Here is a 20171-nt window from a genome sequence, read left to right on the forward strand (position 1 = left end):
TACTTATCTCACATCTTATCAGTTCTAAACTTTTACTTAAAATTTTATTATAATTTCTTTATTAATACACAAGTTATTTAAAAATAAGGTTTTTCTTCAAATGTGTGGGGATTTTTCTTCAGAAATGTTTTCTACTAATGTCTACCACAGTTGCACTGTGACAGATATTGTCTGTATGATACCTACTTTTTGAAATTTGTTGACTTTTTTCCAACTTTTATTTTAGGTTCAGTGGGTACGTGTGCAGGTTTGTTACATCGGTTACATTACGTACATAAATTGATGTCATGATAGTTTGTTATGTCATGATACATAACAAATGTATCATGATAAATTGTATGTCATGATACATTTGTTACATTACATACATAAATTGTATGTCATGATAGTTTGGTGTAGAGATTATTTTAGTACTCAGGTAATATTCATAGTCCCCAATAGATACTTGATCAGCTCTCACACTCCCTGTACCTTCCATCCTTAACTAGGCCTTCACATTATTATTCACTTCTTTGTGTCCATGTGTACTGTTGAGGCTTTTTTTATTTCCAAATATATCATCAAGTTTTATAATTCTCCCTTATGTACTTGAGAAAAATGCATATTTTTTGAATTGTTGGATGTAGAATTTTACATGTGTTTAAGATGTCAGTCTTATTAATTGTGTTATTTAGATCTTCTATGTCCTTGCTAATATTTTGACTAGCAACCTATCATAATTGAGAAAAATGCATACTTTGGAATTTCCTCTAATTGCAATAATTCTATTGATTTTTGTTTATATATTTTGCAGCTATTGACTATTATTTTATAATCATTTTATCTTTCATGGTGATTAATTATATCAATATGTAAAGACCTCTATCCATAGTGATATTTCTGTAAGTCTATTTGGGCTATTACTTATACAGCTAAAAGGTTTTCTTTCAATGGTTACATTTCTTATTGCTTTATTATCATCAACACTTCCTCACAATTTAGAATTACCACTTACAAAAAGCATGTATTTAGATTTTTCAGAAAATATTCAAACTGAAAAATCTCTATCTTTAACCTAGAAATTCTGTCCATTTATATTTATTGTATTTATATATTCAGTTTTGTTTCTACTATGTTTGAATATTATGCCAATTTACTCCCTTCTGTCTTGCCTTTTAGTATTTTCTTATACTTTTTGAATTGATATATCTATCTTTTTTTATAACAAAGCAAACTGTAGCATATTGCTATGGTCTGAATATTGTGCCCTCCTCCCATTCAAATGCAAGGATATTGGCAATTGATTAGGTAATAAAATCGGACTCCTCAGAATGGGCTTAGTATCATTATAAGAGAGGCCCTGAGAGCTCTTTTTCCCCTTCCAGCATGTGAGAGTACAGTGAGAAAATGATCCTCTCCCCAGCTATCAAATCTGTTGGTGCCACGATTACAGAATTTTCAGTCTCTAGAAATGTGACAAGTAAATTTTTGCTGTTTATAACATTCCCAGATTTGTTATATGCTGTATTTTCCTGTGTTTTCAGTAGAAGCTGCAAACAGAATAAAACACAAGTGCTCATGTTCTTTGATATCCCCTCTTAACCTCTGTACTCCCTAATACTATCTGGATTTTCAATCTACAGTTTTAAGTTTTAGGTACTATACTTATTTTCCCTTCTTTTCTATTTTTAGTCTCATTTTTTAAAAGATAGTAACAAAATTACCAAGTATTTTATTCACCTTGTATTACAAATCTCACACAATATCATCTATTTTGGATTTTTGTTTTATTTAAGTATTTCTTCCAAAATTGATTTCGGTGTAAATCTTTACATGCCAAACTTGTGACAACTTATATGCTTGAGAATACATTTCCTTATAGTTGAATGACTATTTGGCTAAATTTAAAATTACAGGTTTAATGTTCTCTTACATCAATACTTTAAAAGTATTATTAATATTTTGTACAGTCACATTTACTGTTAAAAAGTATAATGCTTTCCTTTCTGAAAGACTTCAACATTTTTTCTTGCCATGTTTTTCTTCACACTTTTTCTTTTTAGTTTAATTCATTTTGATAATATTTTCCTTATATATTATGTATTTATTATATTTACTTTAAGTTCCTGTTGTCTTCTAAAACATATACTTCTATGATGTTTACATACTAGTTATTTTCTGTCTCTTTCTCTCTCTTTTGAAGGGATTTATTTTCCTCAATATTCTTGATATTTTTTCCTGTGTGTTCACATTTACTTAGCTGTGATAGTTACTATTTATAGTAATGAGCACAGGAAAGGACTGCCTGCTTTTGCATCCTTTACAAATATCAGTTATTATAAACCCCTGAAGGTCAAAAAGAGGTGAAGAAGATGAACCTGAAGGTGAAGACCAGACACCGGTAAACCATATCACTCTGTACTTTGCCAAACATTTTTTTTAATCCATGACTTTCTCAGTCTCCTGAATGAGAAACTGCTCATGGGAAGATTATAATCAAGTGCTGCAGGGATATTGAGGGAATTACCTGTGGAAGACAATGTCTAAAGCTAATCAGCTCTACCTCTTTTACTCAGCTTCTCTGTTGAGCATGACTTTGGAGATACTCTAATTTTATGCTGGAGGACATATGGAATTGAAGGCTGAACTGTTATCCCAAACCCATACATAGATATAGAAAGCAGTGATTGCCAGAGGCTGACCTGGATCATGTAACTGTATTGAAAAGAACAAACAATAGTATAATAGCTGTGAATTTTTATTTATTTTTAAATTTTTAAAAATTTCGACAGCTTTTTGGTACAAGTGTTTTATTTGTTTACATAAATGAATTATATAGTGGTGAATTCTGAGGTTTCATTGCACTTGCCACCCAACTAGTGTATATTGTACACTAGTTGTAACCTTCCCTTCCAACCTCACCCTTTTGTGTCTCCAAAGTTTATTATCTAACTCTGCCTGATATTGTGCATTAGGACCTGCATCTCCTGGATATAAATGAGAAAACATGGTGTCTGGTTTTTCATTTGTGAATTACTTCACTTACAGTAATAGCATCCAGTTCCATTTAAGTTGCTGCAAAAGACATTATCTTGTTCTTTTCAGGGGCTGAGTAGTATTTCAGGGTGTATATATACCACATTTTCTTTATTCACTTATTAGTCAATGGGCACTTATGCAATTTCCACATCTTTGCAACTATGAATTGTGCTGCTATAAACATATATGTGCATGTGTCTTTTTTATATAGTGATCTCTTTTCCTTTGGATAGATATCCATTAGTGGGATTGCTAGATTAAATAATAGATATACTTTTAATATTTTAAGGAATCTCCATACTGTTTTCTACAGAGGTTGTACTAATTTACATTCTCATCAGCATATAAACATTCTCCTTTTATGACATCCACATTGACATGTATTGTTTTTTGGCTTTTTAATAATGGTCATTCTTGCAGGAATAAGGTAATATTTCATTGCAGATTTAATTTGCATTTCCCTTCCCACCTTTCAATGGGATTATTTGGTATTTCCTTACTTATTTGGATATTATCCCTTTCCCTTGAATAGGGAAAAAATGCATATGCTTTTTATAATAAAAAGCATTATATTTATAATAAATATTATTAACAAAATTATTTTTATAATAAAACTCATGTTTTTAAGTAAAGATAAAAAGGTATTTTAATTCCATGTATTTATGAACACTATATAGTTTTTTATTAACCTCTTTTCTCTTTACTTTCTGCTGGTTTTTTTCAGATCTTCTTGGCAGTCCTGCCACTCAGCTATATTGCTAAAGCACTAGGTGGAATTTTCATGAAAATTTCCAACATTCACATAGAAAGGAGATTTGAAATATCCTCTTCTCTTGCTGGTTTAATTGATGGAAGCTTTGAAATAGGTAGGTAGTGTCGGTTTTTTTTTTTTTCTAACCATACTTGCATATGTTAAAAAACAAACTGTTCATACATGCTTTACACCAGTGACTCTCAGTGAGATGTAAATTTGTCCCTCATGGGCAATTTGGCAATATCTGAAGACCTTTAGTTGCCATAAATAAGCTGAGGAAGGGAGGATGCTACTGGTACCTAGGTAGAGGCCAGGGATGCTGCTAAACATTGTGCAATGCACAGAACAGACTTACTAACAAAGAACAACCCTTCCCAAAATGTCTATTGTAAGGGTGTTGAAAAACTCTAATTCTACACAAACTCATTGTTTACAAATTAATCCCTTGTGATGCTTCACCCCCCTTGTCTCAAGGTGCCCCAGTGTGAAGAAAGGTTGAGGGAGGACTACAGTTCTTATGGTTTTAGGAGGGAGGGACTGCCTAGGAGGAACCTACACTACGTTATACTGTTTAACGGCATACATAATTGGGGGCTTAAAGTCTTTTTCTTTTGGAACATTGAAGATATCACTTTGTTACCTTCATTTTAATTTGTATTTCTGCAAAAATAGTGGCTATATATAATAATTGAAAATTTTTATTCTTGTGTCATGTATTTCTAGCTCATAGTCTCTGCTAATTTCCCCTTTTCTTTTCATTTTCTAATTATTTAGAGGGACCTCCGAAATGTCCATTATATAAACTGCAAATAATTTATATGATTTTTGTTTCTAACTGTATTCACAATATGTTTAACTAAAGAATATTTTAAAAGTAATTGTCAAAGTAAGACTTATCTCTGTAAATGAATTCAAAATGTTTGTGATTCAGAGATAATACACTCTAGATGTCCTTCACTCTTTCACCTCTCAGGCTCAATGAGATCATCAAGGATTTTAGATTTAGAATGTTAGTTTTAAAGTTTAATTCACTGAATGTCTCCTTTTATAAGAAACTGATCCTTCATATTTTTGTTAAACTTTGCAGCTGTTTAACAGCAGTTATTTGAACATCATTATCAGTTTGGTTTCTTTGCTTACCTCTGTTTCTTGAATCTTGTGACTTCAAATCTCATCTTTAGTCTTTCTGGAACATATCTTCACATGTAGATGATTTTCTGTATGTACAGTTTCCACATCCATGGATTAACCAAACATGGATGCAAGATATATTCAAAAAATATAAAAATGGAAAAGTAGCAATACAATAGTAAAAATAATACAAATAAAAGCAACACAGAATAACAACTATTTACATAATATTTACATTGTATTAAGTATGAGAAGTTACATAGATATGATATAAAGTGTACAGGAGGGTTTGGATAGGTTATATGCAATACTACACCTTCAACATCAAACTTATCAATCTGTTTAATTAATCAAATGTTATCACTCAATAGAACGCCATCTGAGATAGTAGAAAGAGGTAAGAATACTGACAGTTTAAAAGTATAAAATTTATAGATTTAATCACATCTATTTAAAATGTAATTTTTTTAGGAAAATAGATTTAAAAACAGATAGGAAAAATATTTAAACCTTACATACAGGCAAAATCATACTGTTAATATACACTGTTGACCCATGAACAACGCAGGTTGTAACTGTAGCTGTTCACTTATATCTATCTTTTGTGCAACCAAACCGAGGGGAAGACCCACCCACATGGAGGTCTTACTTCTATTGGTAGTTTCCACACTGCCAACCAGAGGACTTGGGTCTGCATGAATTTGGGTACACATGAGTTGTCCTGGAACAAACGTCCTAGTATATATACTAAGAGAGGACTGCAATGTATATGAAGGACATTTATAAGTAGATGAGAAAAGAGAACAAATTTAGTAGGTAATTGGAAAAGAACATACACATTTAAAATAAAAAACAGGAAGTAGCAGAAATGTGTGAATAATGTAACTTTGTTCTTCAGAAAAAAAATGCAAAATGTCATAGCATTTGAAGATTTTGTACCTATTATAACACAAATCATAAATCATAATTATATCCAAAATTTTAATTAAAAATGATATAGAAGAAATTTTACATTTTACATATTTCTGAGTGTGTGTAAATTTGCATCTCTTTCTAGAGATTAATTTTCAATATATATTAAAGAATAAAAATATACTTACCTACTTTCTTGATAAATAAATCTTAAGGAAGTAATCAGAAATGTGCACAAGAACTTATTAACAATTATAGCCACAACATCTGTGTTTAACGGAATAAAAAAATGGAAACATCTTATAACTAAAAAAGAAGAGATTGTTTAAACAAATTAGGAAACTGTTAGTCAATATACTACTATGCAGTCATTAGCATTTTAACATAGAAGAAATCTTAACAACATTGGGAAATTGTGATAATATAGTAATGACTATGTATGCAGCTTAAAAATAACCTGGAAATTTAAGTAGATAATGTACATAAGAATATTATGCATACTTTGTGCACCAGAAATGTAGAAGATCTAGAATAATATTTGAAATGATCTTCTGTATAGTGTGATTATAGCTATTTTTTACTTGCTTTCTTTGTGCCCTTTCTTATTTTCAAACTTTGCAAAGTGAATATGAATCACTTGTAATTAGAAAAAAATGGAATAGCAAAAGGTTTAAAGTAGCTAAATTTCTAAGAGGAATGTTAAAAATAATGTTTAAAATAAAACACTGTTGTCTCGATATGTTGTGTGAAGGAATCTGGGTCACACATGTGGATATATGTCTTCATGGGTAATATGCTTCGGGGCATAGGTGAAACCCCCATAGTACCATTAGGGATTTCTTACATTGATGATTTTGCTAAAGAAGGAAATTCGTCCTTGTACTTAGGTAATAAACAGAAAATATTAAATCGCATTGTTCATTTCCCTAGGTCTATCTTTGATATAGTAGCATCATTAATTTTATTCTTTACTTATTAGAAAAAAATATTTGGAGAAATGTATTAAGTAATATTACTCTTTAAAACACGTTAAATAAAAACCAAGTATTTGTGGCATCTGATTAAACTGTTTTTGTAATACCTACAGGTATCGTGAATGGAATAGGAATGCTCGGTCTAGTTCTTGGCTTTGTCCTGGGATCTTTGTTTACTAAAATGTACGTGGATATTGGATTTGTAGATCTGAGTAAGTACAATCAGAACAAGGTACCATAATAGTGTATTTAAAGTACAGGACACCATTCTTCAAAATAATTAAATTTACTTTTTCAATAGTACTTTGCTTACTATTTTTCAAAAATTATAAGTAAGAAATAAATGCATTAATAATCAGAATAAAATGAAATTCAACCCTTATTTATACTTTGCTTATAAAACTCAGTGTAAAAAGAGATTTTTAACAAACTTATTTTAGATTACTTGATCCAAAATAACCAAACTTAAAATGTGCCTCTCCCAAAACTGACTGCCCAGTCCAGTACATTTTATTTTTCAGTTGATGGTGACTTGGATGTTGATGTGTAGAACTCAGAGTTTGCTTTGCTAAAGGCTCCTTGTGGCTGCTGCCTGGACTAACGGTGGAGGTGGTTTAAGAGACAGCACTGTGCACTTTGGTTGTGGTCATTTTTCCTGGTCCTTGCTGAGGGCTTGGCCTAGGGCAATATTTATTGAGTGCTTGTACAACAAATGAATGAAGGAACGAATACCTAAATAAAGTTTATGACTTTCATCTTCACTCTCGGAGCATGCTTTATTTCTCCTTACATAGAAGAGTGAGAGCCCGTGTTGTAATATCTGCCTCAACTTCAGGTCTGCCTTCCTACAGATGTACCTGTACTGTATATATATATATATATATATATATAAAACCCATACTTATGAAAAGGTATCTATCTTTAGCTAATATTAATAGATCCAACTGGGGTTTAGATTTCATCTTCATGCCTCTTCTTCATCTACAACCTCTCTTTTCCTCAGTGAACACGCTGAAGTCTCTCCCATCTATTTACATGTGTACATTTTTTATTTCCCGAACAATTTTCCACTTAACTGTTTCTCAATTTATCTTCAAAGCCAAGTACCTAGAAAAAAATCACCTAAGTGTCTCACAGTATTATGTCCCATGTACTTCTCATCTAGTATAATCTGCTTCTGCTACTAATGAAACACAATAAATTTCTATGTAATTTACTAATTGTAATGGATATTTTTCAATAATTTTTTAAAAATAGATATTTCTACTACTTATTCATTTTTCTCTTAGATTTTTTTAACTATCTGAAACTCAACTTATCAAATGCTGGTCTCATCATCTTATTTCTAATCACATTTTGTTCCCTATATTCCCTCTCTTGCTGAATATCTGTACTTTAATGTAATGATTGACTGAATTTCTGTGCCCCATAATCTCACACTTCCCTTTATTTAAAATTGGAAAAACTTTTCTCTCTTTTTTTATTTTCATAGTTCTAAAGGTCTGTTTCAATATGTGGCTTTTCTCAGATAACCCTTCCTTAATCATTTTTCACAGGTCTCAAATTCTGTGCCCCTTTTAATCACCAAGAGCTGTCTTTATTGTAGCCTTCTCACATGAATCTGTAAATATTTGTGTACTTACCCATCATCTTTTTGAGAACATGACAGAATGGTGTATGTCTTAACAAATAACAACTGATCGGTGTTTGTGAATAAACAAATATGATTTTCTATCTCACCAGGACTAAAGAAAATACTTGATGATATTTTATATTTTCCATTTTAGACATGTGACTTACTGTAACTACACATTGTGTGTATTATATTTAGTCATTTGCTTCCAGTTTCATAATTGCTTTTATCAATTAGTATGAAATAAGTGGTGAAGGGCTTTAGGTCTTTAAGATAATAGTTTTGCAGTCTCTCCACTCCGTTTAGAAATAATTACAGCATTTTAGAATTCATGGTGATTCAATATCTACTCCTGGCTGTTCAGATCTTATTACATATTCTCTACTCAGTGAGAAACATTAAGTGAACTTATTATAAAGTATGTTTTTGCAAACTTCAATTCCTACACAAACCAAAGAGATAACACAAATGAGTAAAGAGTGTCAAAGACAGGAAATTAGGGTTTGATGGCTAGAATAAAAAGAGTTGTTAGTAAATTGCTCTCTCCACACACCTGAAAGCTTGGGTGTTCCCCAGCTCTGGCCTGTACTTTTCATGCAGAATTTCGGATCCAGCATTGAAAAGACCTTCTGGTTAATTTTCTAGAAAATCCAAGAGCTAAGATTTTTCATGAAGAGTTTTCCAACTTTTAAGATGGTATGTTAGCCAAAGGAAACACTGTCAGGTAATATCTAGCTAGGTTATGTTCCCATATATAAACCACTGAAAAAAACAAAAAAGTCATCATTATATTTCTGACAAGTGATAAATAAATACTTAGCATGTATATGGAGTTACTAATTTAACCAATCATTTCCTGAATTCTGTCTGTGTTGTTGATTATGAAAGAATATGATCACATAAATCAATTTTAAAATAAGATTTGTCTATACTGGAAAATAATTTATTTCTAAATAGTTTTAAATCAAGTCAATATTTTTTTATGTCAGTGAGTTTCCTTATGAATCAGAGTAATGGCACCATTTAATTGTGCTTTGAAGTTCAATGGTGTGTGTTTTTCCATGTGCATGTGTTTTCTTAATTCTTATTATTTTATTGTGGTAAGAACAATTAAAATCTACCTTCTTAACAGATTTTTAAAAGTGCAGTTGACCTCTGAACAGCACAGATTTGAACGGTGCAGGCCTATGTATACATAAATTTTCCAATAAATGTATTGGAAACATTTTTTGAGGTTTGTGACAATATGAAGAAATTTGAAGATAAACTACACAGCTTAGAAATTGGAAAAAAGTTAAGAAGTAGATATATCATGCATAAATTATATATATAGAGATAGATAGATAGATAGATGCTAGACTATTTTACCATTTGCTACAATAAAATATGCACAAATCTATTATTAAAAGTTAAAATTTATCAAACTTTACACAGAGAAGCTCTTACAGATTTTACATGACACCATTTGCAGTCAAGAGAAATGCAAACAAAAGTAAAAATACAGTATTAAGTCATAACTGAGTAAAATTAACTGTAGTTCATATTTTACTGCTGTAAAAATTCTGTAGCTATGTCTCTAATTCAACCTATAGACCAGAGGTCATAAGGACATTTAAGGCTCATTACACATGTTATACTATAGAAAGGACTGTTAGTACTGTACTGTGGAAGAGAACTCCTATAAAGAGAGCATTATATAAGTCTGAAAGGATTATACCACTGTAGTTGCCATCATCTTTATAGAAAAAGCTACAAAAGCCATCAAGAAGAAAACAAATTTCTACCAGAGAAAACTGTGTCCAGATGCGGTGCATAACTTCATGGGATTCACAACACAATCATTCAAGGAAATTATGAAGAGATTGTGGATGTGGCCAAAAAAAGGTATGAAGAGTTTCAAGATATGGATCTTGGAAACATTCAAGAGCTAATTGGCACCACATCAGAGGAATTAACAGACGACAACTTGATGAAGATAAGTGCTTCCAAACCAGTCTCAGTTAATGAGAAAAATATATGAAAGAATCAGTGTCAAAAGCAAATTGACATTAGACAATATGGCAGAAGGGTTCTGATTATTTAAGACTGTTTTGACATATTTTACAAGAAGGAACCTTCTGTAATGTGGGCACGGAAACAAAAACAAACAGTGGAAGAAGGATTGGTATCATATAGAAACATTTTTAGAGAAACGGTTAAACAATAAAGTCAAATAGCGATTTTGATGTATTTCTGTAAAGGTACACTGTGTGTACCTGCCTCTCCTGTCTTCCTTTTTACCTCCTCCACTGCCTCCACCTCTGCTACCCTAGAATAAGCAAAAACAATGCCTTCCCTCCCTCCTCCGCCAACTCAATGTGAAGAGATGAAGATGAAAAGCTTTATGATGACCCACTTCTACTTAGTGAATAGAAAATATATTTCCTAGTGATTTTCTAAACATCATTTTCTCTAGCTTACTTTATAGTAAGAATAAAGTCTTATAATACATATAACATGCAAAATATGTATTGACTGTTTATGTTATTGGTAAGGTTTCTGATAAATAGTAGGATATCAGTAGTTAAGTTTTGGGGAACCAAAAATTATATGCAGATTGTCAACTGTGTGAGGCTTCAGCCACCCTAAATCCCATGTTTTTCAAAGGTCAACTGTGTGATACAGTATTATTAACTATAGGCACAATGTGGTACAGCAGATCTCTAGAACTTATTCATCTTGTATAACTGAAACTTTATACTCATTGACTAGCAACTCCCTATTTCCCCTTTCACTCAACCACTGGAAATCACCAGTCTACTTTCTGCTTTCATGAGTTTGACTCTTTTATATGCCTTACATAAATATAACCACTCAGTATTTATTCTTCTGTGACAGGCCTGTCTCACTTAGCATAATGTCAGCAAAGTTCATAAATGTTATCATATAGTGCAGGATTTCTTTTCTTTTTAAGTCTGAGTAGTACGTATTTATTCCACTGCACATATTTATCATATTTTATTAATTTATTCATCTTTCCATAGTCATTAGATTGTTTTCACATCAAGGCTATTGTGAAGATTGTTGCAATGAGCACACAAGTGCAAATATCTGTGAGATCCCGATTTCAAATCTTTTGAATATACACCCAGGTAAGATTGCTGCATCATGTGGTAGTTTTATATCTAATTTTTTCAGGAATCTTCATACTGTTTTTTATACTAGGTGCATCATTTTGCATTCTGTCAGTGGTTTGCAAGTGTTAAAATATTTCTACATCCATGTCAACATTTTCTTATTTTTTTTGATAATACCCATTCTAATGGGTGTATGATGATATCTAATTATGCTTTTGATTTTCATTACCATAATAATAAGTGATGTTGAACATCTTTTCATATACCTGTTGTTATTTCCATGTCTTCTTTGGAGAAATTTCTATTCAGGTCTTTAGCCTATTCTTAAATCAAAAATTTTTTTTATTGTTATGGAGTTATAAGCATGTTTTGTACCTTTTAGAAATTAACCCCTTATCACATATATGCTTTACAAATAAATTTTCATTTATTCAGTATGCCTTTTCATTTTGTTTGTTTCTTTTGCTGGGCAGAAGCTTTTTAGTTTGATGGGGTTCCATTTGCTTAATTTTGCTTCTGTTGCTTGTGCTTTTGATGTTATGTCCATGAAATTGTTGTCATGACCAATGTAATGAAGCTCTTTCCCTAGATTTTATTCTAAAAGTTTTAGTTTCTGGTTTTTAATTTAAGTCTCCAACACAGTCTGAGTTGATTTTTTGGTTATATTTAATAATATAACTTCATGTAACTATCCACTTCTCTCAACACCATTTGTTGGAGAAACAATCATTTCACCATTGTGGCCCCTTGTCAAGGATCAGATGACTATATATACATGGATTTATCTGAGCTTGCTCTTCCATTCTATTGGTCTATATATCCACTTTTGTGCCAGTACCATTCTGTGTTAATTACTCTAGTTTGGAAAATATTTGTAATCAGGAAGTGTGAGCTATCAGCTTTGTTTCTTCTCAAGGTTGCTTGGCCATTTGAGGTCATTTTTTGGTTTCATATGAACTTTAAGATTATTTTTTATATTTTTCTAGAAGTGTCATTGGAATTTTGCCAAATCAAGAACAAACTTCCATTCACAATTGCCACAAAGAGAATAAAATACCTAGGAATACAACTAACAAGGAATGTAAAGGACCTCTTCAAGGAGAACTACAAGCCACTGCTCAACGAAATAAGAGAGGACACAAACAGATGGAGAAACATTCCATGTTCATGGTTAGGAAGAATCAATGTCGTGAAAATGGCCATACTGCCCAAAGTAATTTACAGGTTCAATGCTATCCCCATCAAGCTACCAATGACCTTCTTCGCAGAACTGGAAAAAACCACCTTAAACTTCATATGGAACCAAAAGAGAGCCCGCATAGCCAAGTCAATTCTAAGCAAAAAGAACAAAGCGGGGGGCATCACACTACCGGACTTCAAACTATACTACAAGGCTACAGTAATCAAAACAGCATGGTACTGGTACCAAAACAGAGATATAGACCAATGGAACAGAACAGAGGTCTCGGAGGCAACACAACGTATCTACAACCATCTGATCTTTGACAAACCAGACAAAAACAAGCAATGGGGAAAGGATTCCCTGTTCAATAAATGGTGTTGGGAAAGCTGGCTAGCCATGTGCAGAAAGCGGAATTTTGATAGGTTTTGAACTGAATCCTTAGATACATTTAGGTAGTATGAACATTTAACATTATTAGATTCATTAATCCATGGACACAGGCTATCTTTCCAATTGTTGGTGGTTTCTTCCATTTCTTTCATCAGTGTTTTGAAGTATTCAGTGTACAAGTCTTTCACCTTCTTAGTTAAATTGATTGTGTTTTATTCCTTTTTATTTTACTGTGAATGAGATTATTTTCCCAATTGCATTTTCAGATTGTTATTTGTTAGTAAATAGAAGGCAATGCATTTCTTATGATTTTGTATCCAACGACTTTACAGAACTTGCTTATTTACTTTTACCAGGTGTGTGCGTGTGCGTGTGTGTGTGTGTGTGTGTGTGAAGTCTTTAGGGTTTTCTTTGTATAAAGCCATATCATCTGCAATGAAGACAATTTACTTCTTCATTTCTAGTTTGATGCCTTTTATTTTTCTTTCTTGACTAATAGCTCTGGCATACAATTCCAGGGCTATGTTAAATATATTTGGTAGGCATCCTTTCCTTTTTCCTGAAAACTTTCTTTTAATGATTTTTTCCAACTTTGATATCAAGGTAATGCTGGCATTATAAAATTAGTTTGAAGGTATTCCTTCCTCTTCAACTTTTGGCAAGAGGTTAAGAAGGACCGTCATTAATTTTTTCTTTAAATGTTTTCTTACTCGCACCCATAAAGTTATCTGGTCCTCAGCTTTTTGTTATTTAGAGGTTGTAGATTAGCAATTCCATTTTTTTACTATTTGTAGATCTATTCAGACTTTATTCATTATTTAGTTGTGTGTTATTTTTTTGTATCTACGAATTTATTCATTCCTTCCCAGTTATCTAATTGTTTTTAATGTACAATTGTGCATAATAATAATCTCTTATGATTATTTTATTTATTAATTGTGCATAATAATCTCTTATGATTATTTTATTTCTATGGTATTAGTTATAATACCATAATTTCTCTGCATTCTTTTCTTATTTTACTTGAATCTCCTCTCTTTTTCTTAGTGTAGATTAAAGTTCATCAATTTTGGTCACTTTTCGATAAACATCCCAACTCTTAGGCGTGTTGATTTTTTTAATATTCTTTGTTATTTTTTCTAAGCTTTTCTGTCTGCTAACTTTGGGCTCAATTTGGTTTGCTTTTTATAGTTTCTTGAAGTGTAAAGTTATGTTTATTTAATATCATTCTTTTTTTTTACTGCTTTAATTATGTAAAATTTATTGGTGTTTATTGATAATAAACAATTTGCCAGATGCTTTTAGTAACCAGAAGTTAGAGAAGTTAACCTCTGATTATAGTCTACAGGAATAAAACACTCTACTAATGTAAGATTTATCATTATAAACTTCCCTCTTACATGAGATGCTCTTGTTGCAACTCATGTTTTCTAGTGTTCTGTTTTCAGTCTCATTTGTCTCAAAATATTTTCTAAATATCTTTTGGTTTATTTGGACAATCAATTTTTCAAAGATGTGTTGTTTAACATGAACATTTATGTGAACTTTCCTGTTTTGTTTCTGCTATTGATTTCTAGTTTTGTTCCACTGTGGTTGCAAAAGATAATTGGCATGATTTTAATCTTAAATTTGTTACGATTCGTTGTGTGGTATAACATGTAATCTATCTTAAAAACTGTTCCATTTCTGCTTGAGAAGAAATGTATTCTGCTGTTACTGAATAAAGTGTTCTCTATCAATTGGATCAAACTGACCTATAATATTGTTCTCTGTTTCCTCATTGATATTCTTTCTGGTTGTTCTATTATAACTAAAAGTGGAGATATTAAGGTCCCCTGCTATTACAGTCAGCCTATTACAGAGGGCCACTGCATGTCACCATTTTACATAAGGGACTTGAGTGTCTTTGGATTTTGGTATCCATGGAGGTTCTGGAACCTATCCCCTGCACGTACAAGAGATGACTGTAGGTATTTCTCTATATTTCTCCCTTCAGTTCTGTCCATATTTGCTTCATATATTTGTGTTCTCTGAGGTTGAGTCTATAACATATTTATAATTGTATCTTCTTGGTGAATTAACTTTTAAAAATCCTTTTATAATGTCATTTTTTGTCTCTTGAGACAGTTTTGATGTAAAGTTTATTTTGTCTAATATATGTATACCTACCTCTCTTTTATTGTGGTTACCATTTGTATTGAATACCTCTTCCCAACACTTCATTTTCAGCCTGTGTTTGTTATTAGATCTAAAGTGAGTCTCTTCTAGACAGTTGTATCTTGTTTTATCCAATCAGCCACTCTAAATCTTTTGTTTGGAGAGTTTAATCTATTTATATTTTTTTGAAGGATTATTATTGAAGGATTCAGAAGGATTAACTTTGATATTTTTAAATGATTTTTCTTGTGTCTTACAGTGCTTTTGCCCCTCTTTTCCTCTCACGCTGTTTTTCTTTATGTTTTGTTGATTTTGTTGTTTTATGTTTATTTATTTTTCTTTTTGCTACTTCTATAAATGTTTTCTGGGTATCAGGGGACTTACATAAAATATAGCAGTCTCTTTTAAGCTGATAATAAATTAACTTCCATTGCATAGAAAAATTCTGCACCTGTTAACCTGCTCACGCTTTATCTTAGTGAAGTCACAGTTTACATCTATTTATATTGTGTATCCAGAAATATATTTTAGATATACTTATTTTAATGATTTTGTCGCTTAAATTTTTATAATATAATTAAAATAACTTGCAATTGATATACTAATATATTAATCTGTATTTGTCTATGTATTTGCATTTACCAATGACTTTTGTACTTTTAATGCTATTATATTGCTGTTTGGCATAATTTGTATCAAGTAGAAATTTTCCTTTATTATTATTTTTTTTTTGTCAAACAGGTTATGGGTTTAATATTCCCTCAACTTTTGTTTGTTTGGGAGTCTCGATCACTCCTTATAATTATTATTTTTTGATTGCACAGGTACATATTGTTTTTGTTTATTTTTTAAATTTTAAATTCTTAATTTTCGTGGGTGCATAGTAGGTGATATATACTTATGGGTACATGATATATTTTGATAAAGGCATGCCATGTGTAATAATCACATCATACAAAATGGGGTATCCATCCAATCAAGCATTTAGTCTTTGTGTTATAAACAATTCATTTATACTCTTTTAGTTATTTTAATATGTACAATCATTGTTAAATATAGTCACCCAGGTGTGCCATCAATACATCTTATTCATTCATTCTAGCTACTATTTTTGTACCCATTAACCATCCCCACCTCCCCCGCAAATCCCTGCTGCACTTACCAGTCTCCAGCCTCTGGTAACCTCTCTATCTCCATGAATTGAATTGCTTTGATGTTTAGATCCCACAAATAAGTTAGAAAATGTGATATTTGTCTTTCTGTCCCTGCCTATTTTACTTAACATAATGACCTCTAGTTCCATCTATTGAGTTGCAAATTACTGGATCTCATTTGCATTTACAGCTGAATAGTACTCCATTGTGTATATGTATCACATTTTCATTACCCATTCATTAAGTGTTAGACACATGTGGCTTCCAAATCTTGGCTATTGTAAATAGTGATAAATCAAATGTAAGAGTGTAGATATCTCTCCAATATATTAATTTCCTTAATTTTCAATATATACTAAGCAGTAGAATTGCTGGATTGTATGGTAATTTTATTTTTAGGTTTTTGAGGAGCCTCCAAACTGTTCTCCAGAAGGTTGTACTAATTTACATTCCCACCAACAGTGTGCCAGGGTTACCTTTTTTCCACATGCTCATCAGCATTTCTTATTGCCTGTCTTGGATGTAAGCCATTTTAACTTGGGTAAGATAATATCTCATTACAGTTTTAATTTGCATTTATCTGATAATCAATGATGTTGAGTACTTTTTCATATGTTTGTTTATAATTTGAATGCCTTCTTTTGAAAAATATCCATTCAAATCATTGGCCCAATTTTTAAATAGATTATTAGATTTTTTCTATAGTATTGTTTGATCTTCTTACGTATTTCGGTAATCAATCTCTTGCCAGATGGGTAGTGTGCAAATATTTTTTCTTGTTCTGTGGGTTGACTCTTCACTTTATTGTTAGTTTCCTTTGTTTTACGGAAGCTTTTTTAACTTGATGGACTCCTATTTGTCCTTTTCTGTTTATATTTCCTGTGCTTATGAAGTATTACTCAAAAATGATTTGCCCAGTCTTATATTCTGAAGATTTTCCTTAGGATTTTCTTATAGTAGTTTTATATTTTGAGGTCTTAGATTTAAGTCTTTAATGCATTTTGATTGATTTTTTTATATGGCAAGAGATAGGGGTTTAGTTTCATTCTTCTGCGTATATATATATCCAGTTTTCCTAGCACCATTACCGAAGAGACTGTCTTTTCCCCAGTGTACGTTCTTGGCACCTTTGTCAAAAATGAGTTTGCTTTAGGTGTGTGGATTTGTTTCTGGGTTATCTATTCTTCTCCATTGGTCTATGTGTCTGTTTTTATGCCAATACCATGCTGTTTTGGTTAGTGCAGCTCTGTAGAATAATTTGAAGTGAGGTAATGTGATTCCTTCGGTTTTGTTCTTTTCTGCTCAGTATAGATTTCCCTATTCTGTGTCTTTTGTAATTCAATGTAAATTTTAATATATTTTTTTTCTGTTTCTGTGAAGAATATCATTGACTTTATAATAGAGATTGCACTGAATCTGCAGATTGTTTTGGGTAGCATGGACATTTTAACCACATTGATTCTTCCATGTACATAGAATATAATTTCATTTTTGTGTCTTGATTTAAATTTCCATCCACAGTGTTTTACAGTTTTTATTGTTGAGATCTTTCCCTTCTTTAGTTAAGTTGACCTCTAGACATTTAATTTTTTTGTGGCCATTGTAAATGGGATTTAATTCAGATTGTTCGCTATTGACATATGCAAATGGTACTGATTTTTGTATGTTGATTTTGTATCCTGCAATTTTACTTACTTTGCTTAACAATTCTAATATTTTTGTTTGTTTGTTTGTTTGTTTGCTTTGGTGGGGTCCTAGGTTTTTCCAAATCTATGATGACATCACCTGTAAACAAGGATAATTTGACTTTCTTTGGTTTTGGATCCCCTTTATATCTTTCTCTTCCCTAATTGCTCTAGCTAGGTCTTCTGGTAATATGTTGAATAACAGTGATGAAACTAGGTGTCTACGTTCTCATGGGCATTTGTTATTGCCTCCCTTTGGGATAAAAGCCATTTTAATAGGCATGAGATGATATCTCATTGTAGTTTTGATTTGCATTTCTCTGATGATTAATGATGTTGAGCACCTTTTCATTTGCATGTTTGTCATCTGTAAGTCTCCTTTTGGAAAATGTCTATTCAAATCTTTTGCCCATGTTTTGATCAGATGATTAGATTTTTTTCTATAGAGTTGTTTGAGCACTTTATAAATTCAGGGTATTTATCTCTTGTCAGAGGGAGAATATTGCAAATGTGTTCTCCCATTGCATAGGTTGTCTCTTCACTTTGTTCGTTATATCTTTTGCTGTGTGAAGCTTTTTAACTAGATGTGATCCCATTTGTCTATTTTTACTTTGATTGCTTGTGGTTGTGGGGTATTGCTCAATAATTTTTTTGCCCAGACTAATGTCCTGATAATTTTCATCAATTTTTTTGTAGTAGTATCAAGTTTGAAGTCTTAGATGTACATCTTTAACCACTTTTGATTTGATTTTTACATATGGTGAGAGATAGAGGCCTGGTTTTATTCTTCTGCATATGGACATCCCGTTTTCCAGCACCATTTATCAAACAGTCTGTCTTTTCCTCAGTGCACATTTTTGGCACCTTTGTCTAAAATGTGTTCACTGTAATCATGTGGATTCTGGGTTCTATTTTGTTACATTGGTCTATGTGTCTGTTTTTATGTTAGTGCCATACTGCATGCTGTTTTCATCTCTATAGCTCTGTAGTATAATTTGAAGTCAGCTCATTGAATTCCTTGAGCTTTTTTTACTTAGGATAGCTTTATCTATTTTGTGTCTTTGTGGTTGCATATAAACTTCAGGTTTGATTTTTCTATTTCTATGAAGACTATTATTGTTATTTTGATTACATTGAGTCTGTAGATTACTTTGGGTAGCATAGACATTAAAATAACATTGATTCTTCCAATCCAAAGACATAAAATAGTTTTTCCAATTTTTGTTGCCCTCCTTAATTTCTTTCATCAGTGTTGTGTTTTATAATTTTCATTACAGAGATCCTTCATTTCTTTTGTTAAATTAATTCCAAGGTATTTAATTTTATTTGTGGCTATTTTAAATGAGATTTTAAAATTTTCTTTGTCAAATTGTTCACTGATAGCATATGGAAATGGTACTGGTTTCTATGTTGTTTTTGTACTGTGCAACTTAACTAAATTTGTTTATCAGGTTGAGTAGCTTCCTTTTGACACCTTTAGGTTTTTCTAAATGTTATATCATATACAAACAACTATAATTTGACTTCTTCCCTTCCAATTTGGATGGCTTTTATATCTTTGTTGTCTGATTGCTCTAACTAGGACTTCTAGTACTGTGTTGAATCAAATGGTGATGATGGACATCTTGGTACTGTTACAGATTATAGAGAAAAGGCTTTTAGTTTTTCCCTTTAAGTATGATACTAGCTGTGGGTCTGTCATCTATTGCTTTTATTATTTTGAGCTGTGTTTCTTCTATGCTTAGTTTTTTGAAGATTTTTTTTATTATGTAGGAACGGTAAATTTTATCAAATGCTTTTTTTCAGCATCAATTGAAATGATTGCAAAATTTTTACCTTTTATTCTGTTGATACAATGTGTCCAGTTGATTTATTTCCATATATTGAATGATCCTTGCATTCCTGGGATAAATCCCACTTCATCATGGGAAACGATCGTTCTTATATATTGTTGAATTTGGTTTCTTAGAATTTTGTTGAGGATTTTTGCATAATTCTTCATCAGAGATTTTGGCCTGTAGTTTTCTTTTCTTTTTTTTCTTTTTTTCTTTTTTTTTTTTTTTT

At 31.5% G+C, this 20171-nt stretch overlaps 1 protein-coding gene across 1 annotated transcript in view; it reads left to right on the plus strand.

Annotated features, from left to right (window-relative positions):
- Positions 1 to 3799: 3799 nt before the first annotated feature.
- LOC108303669 (putative solute carrier organic anion transporter family member 1B7) overlaps positions 3800 to 20171 on the plus strand; it is a 65931-nt gene continuing 49559 nt past the window's right edge. Inside the window, 5 exon segments of the mRNA XM_017527586.1 lie at positions 3800 to 3884; positions 4860 to 4861; positions 5201 to 5300; positions 6556 to 6702; positions 6903 to 7001. Coding sequence (XP_017383075.1) covers positions 3800 to 3884; positions 4860 to 4861; positions 5201 to 5300; positions 6556 to 6702; positions 6903 to 7001 — 433 coding nt within the window.

Source organism: Cebus imitator, unplaced genomic scaffold (assembly GCF_001604975.1).
Source record: "Cebus imitator isolate Cc_AM_T3 unplaced genomic scaffold, Cebus_imitator-1.0 Scaffold2, whole genome shotgun sequence".
Lineage (NCBI taxonomy): Eukaryota > Metazoa > Chordata > Mammalia > Primates > Cebidae > Cebus > Cebus imitator.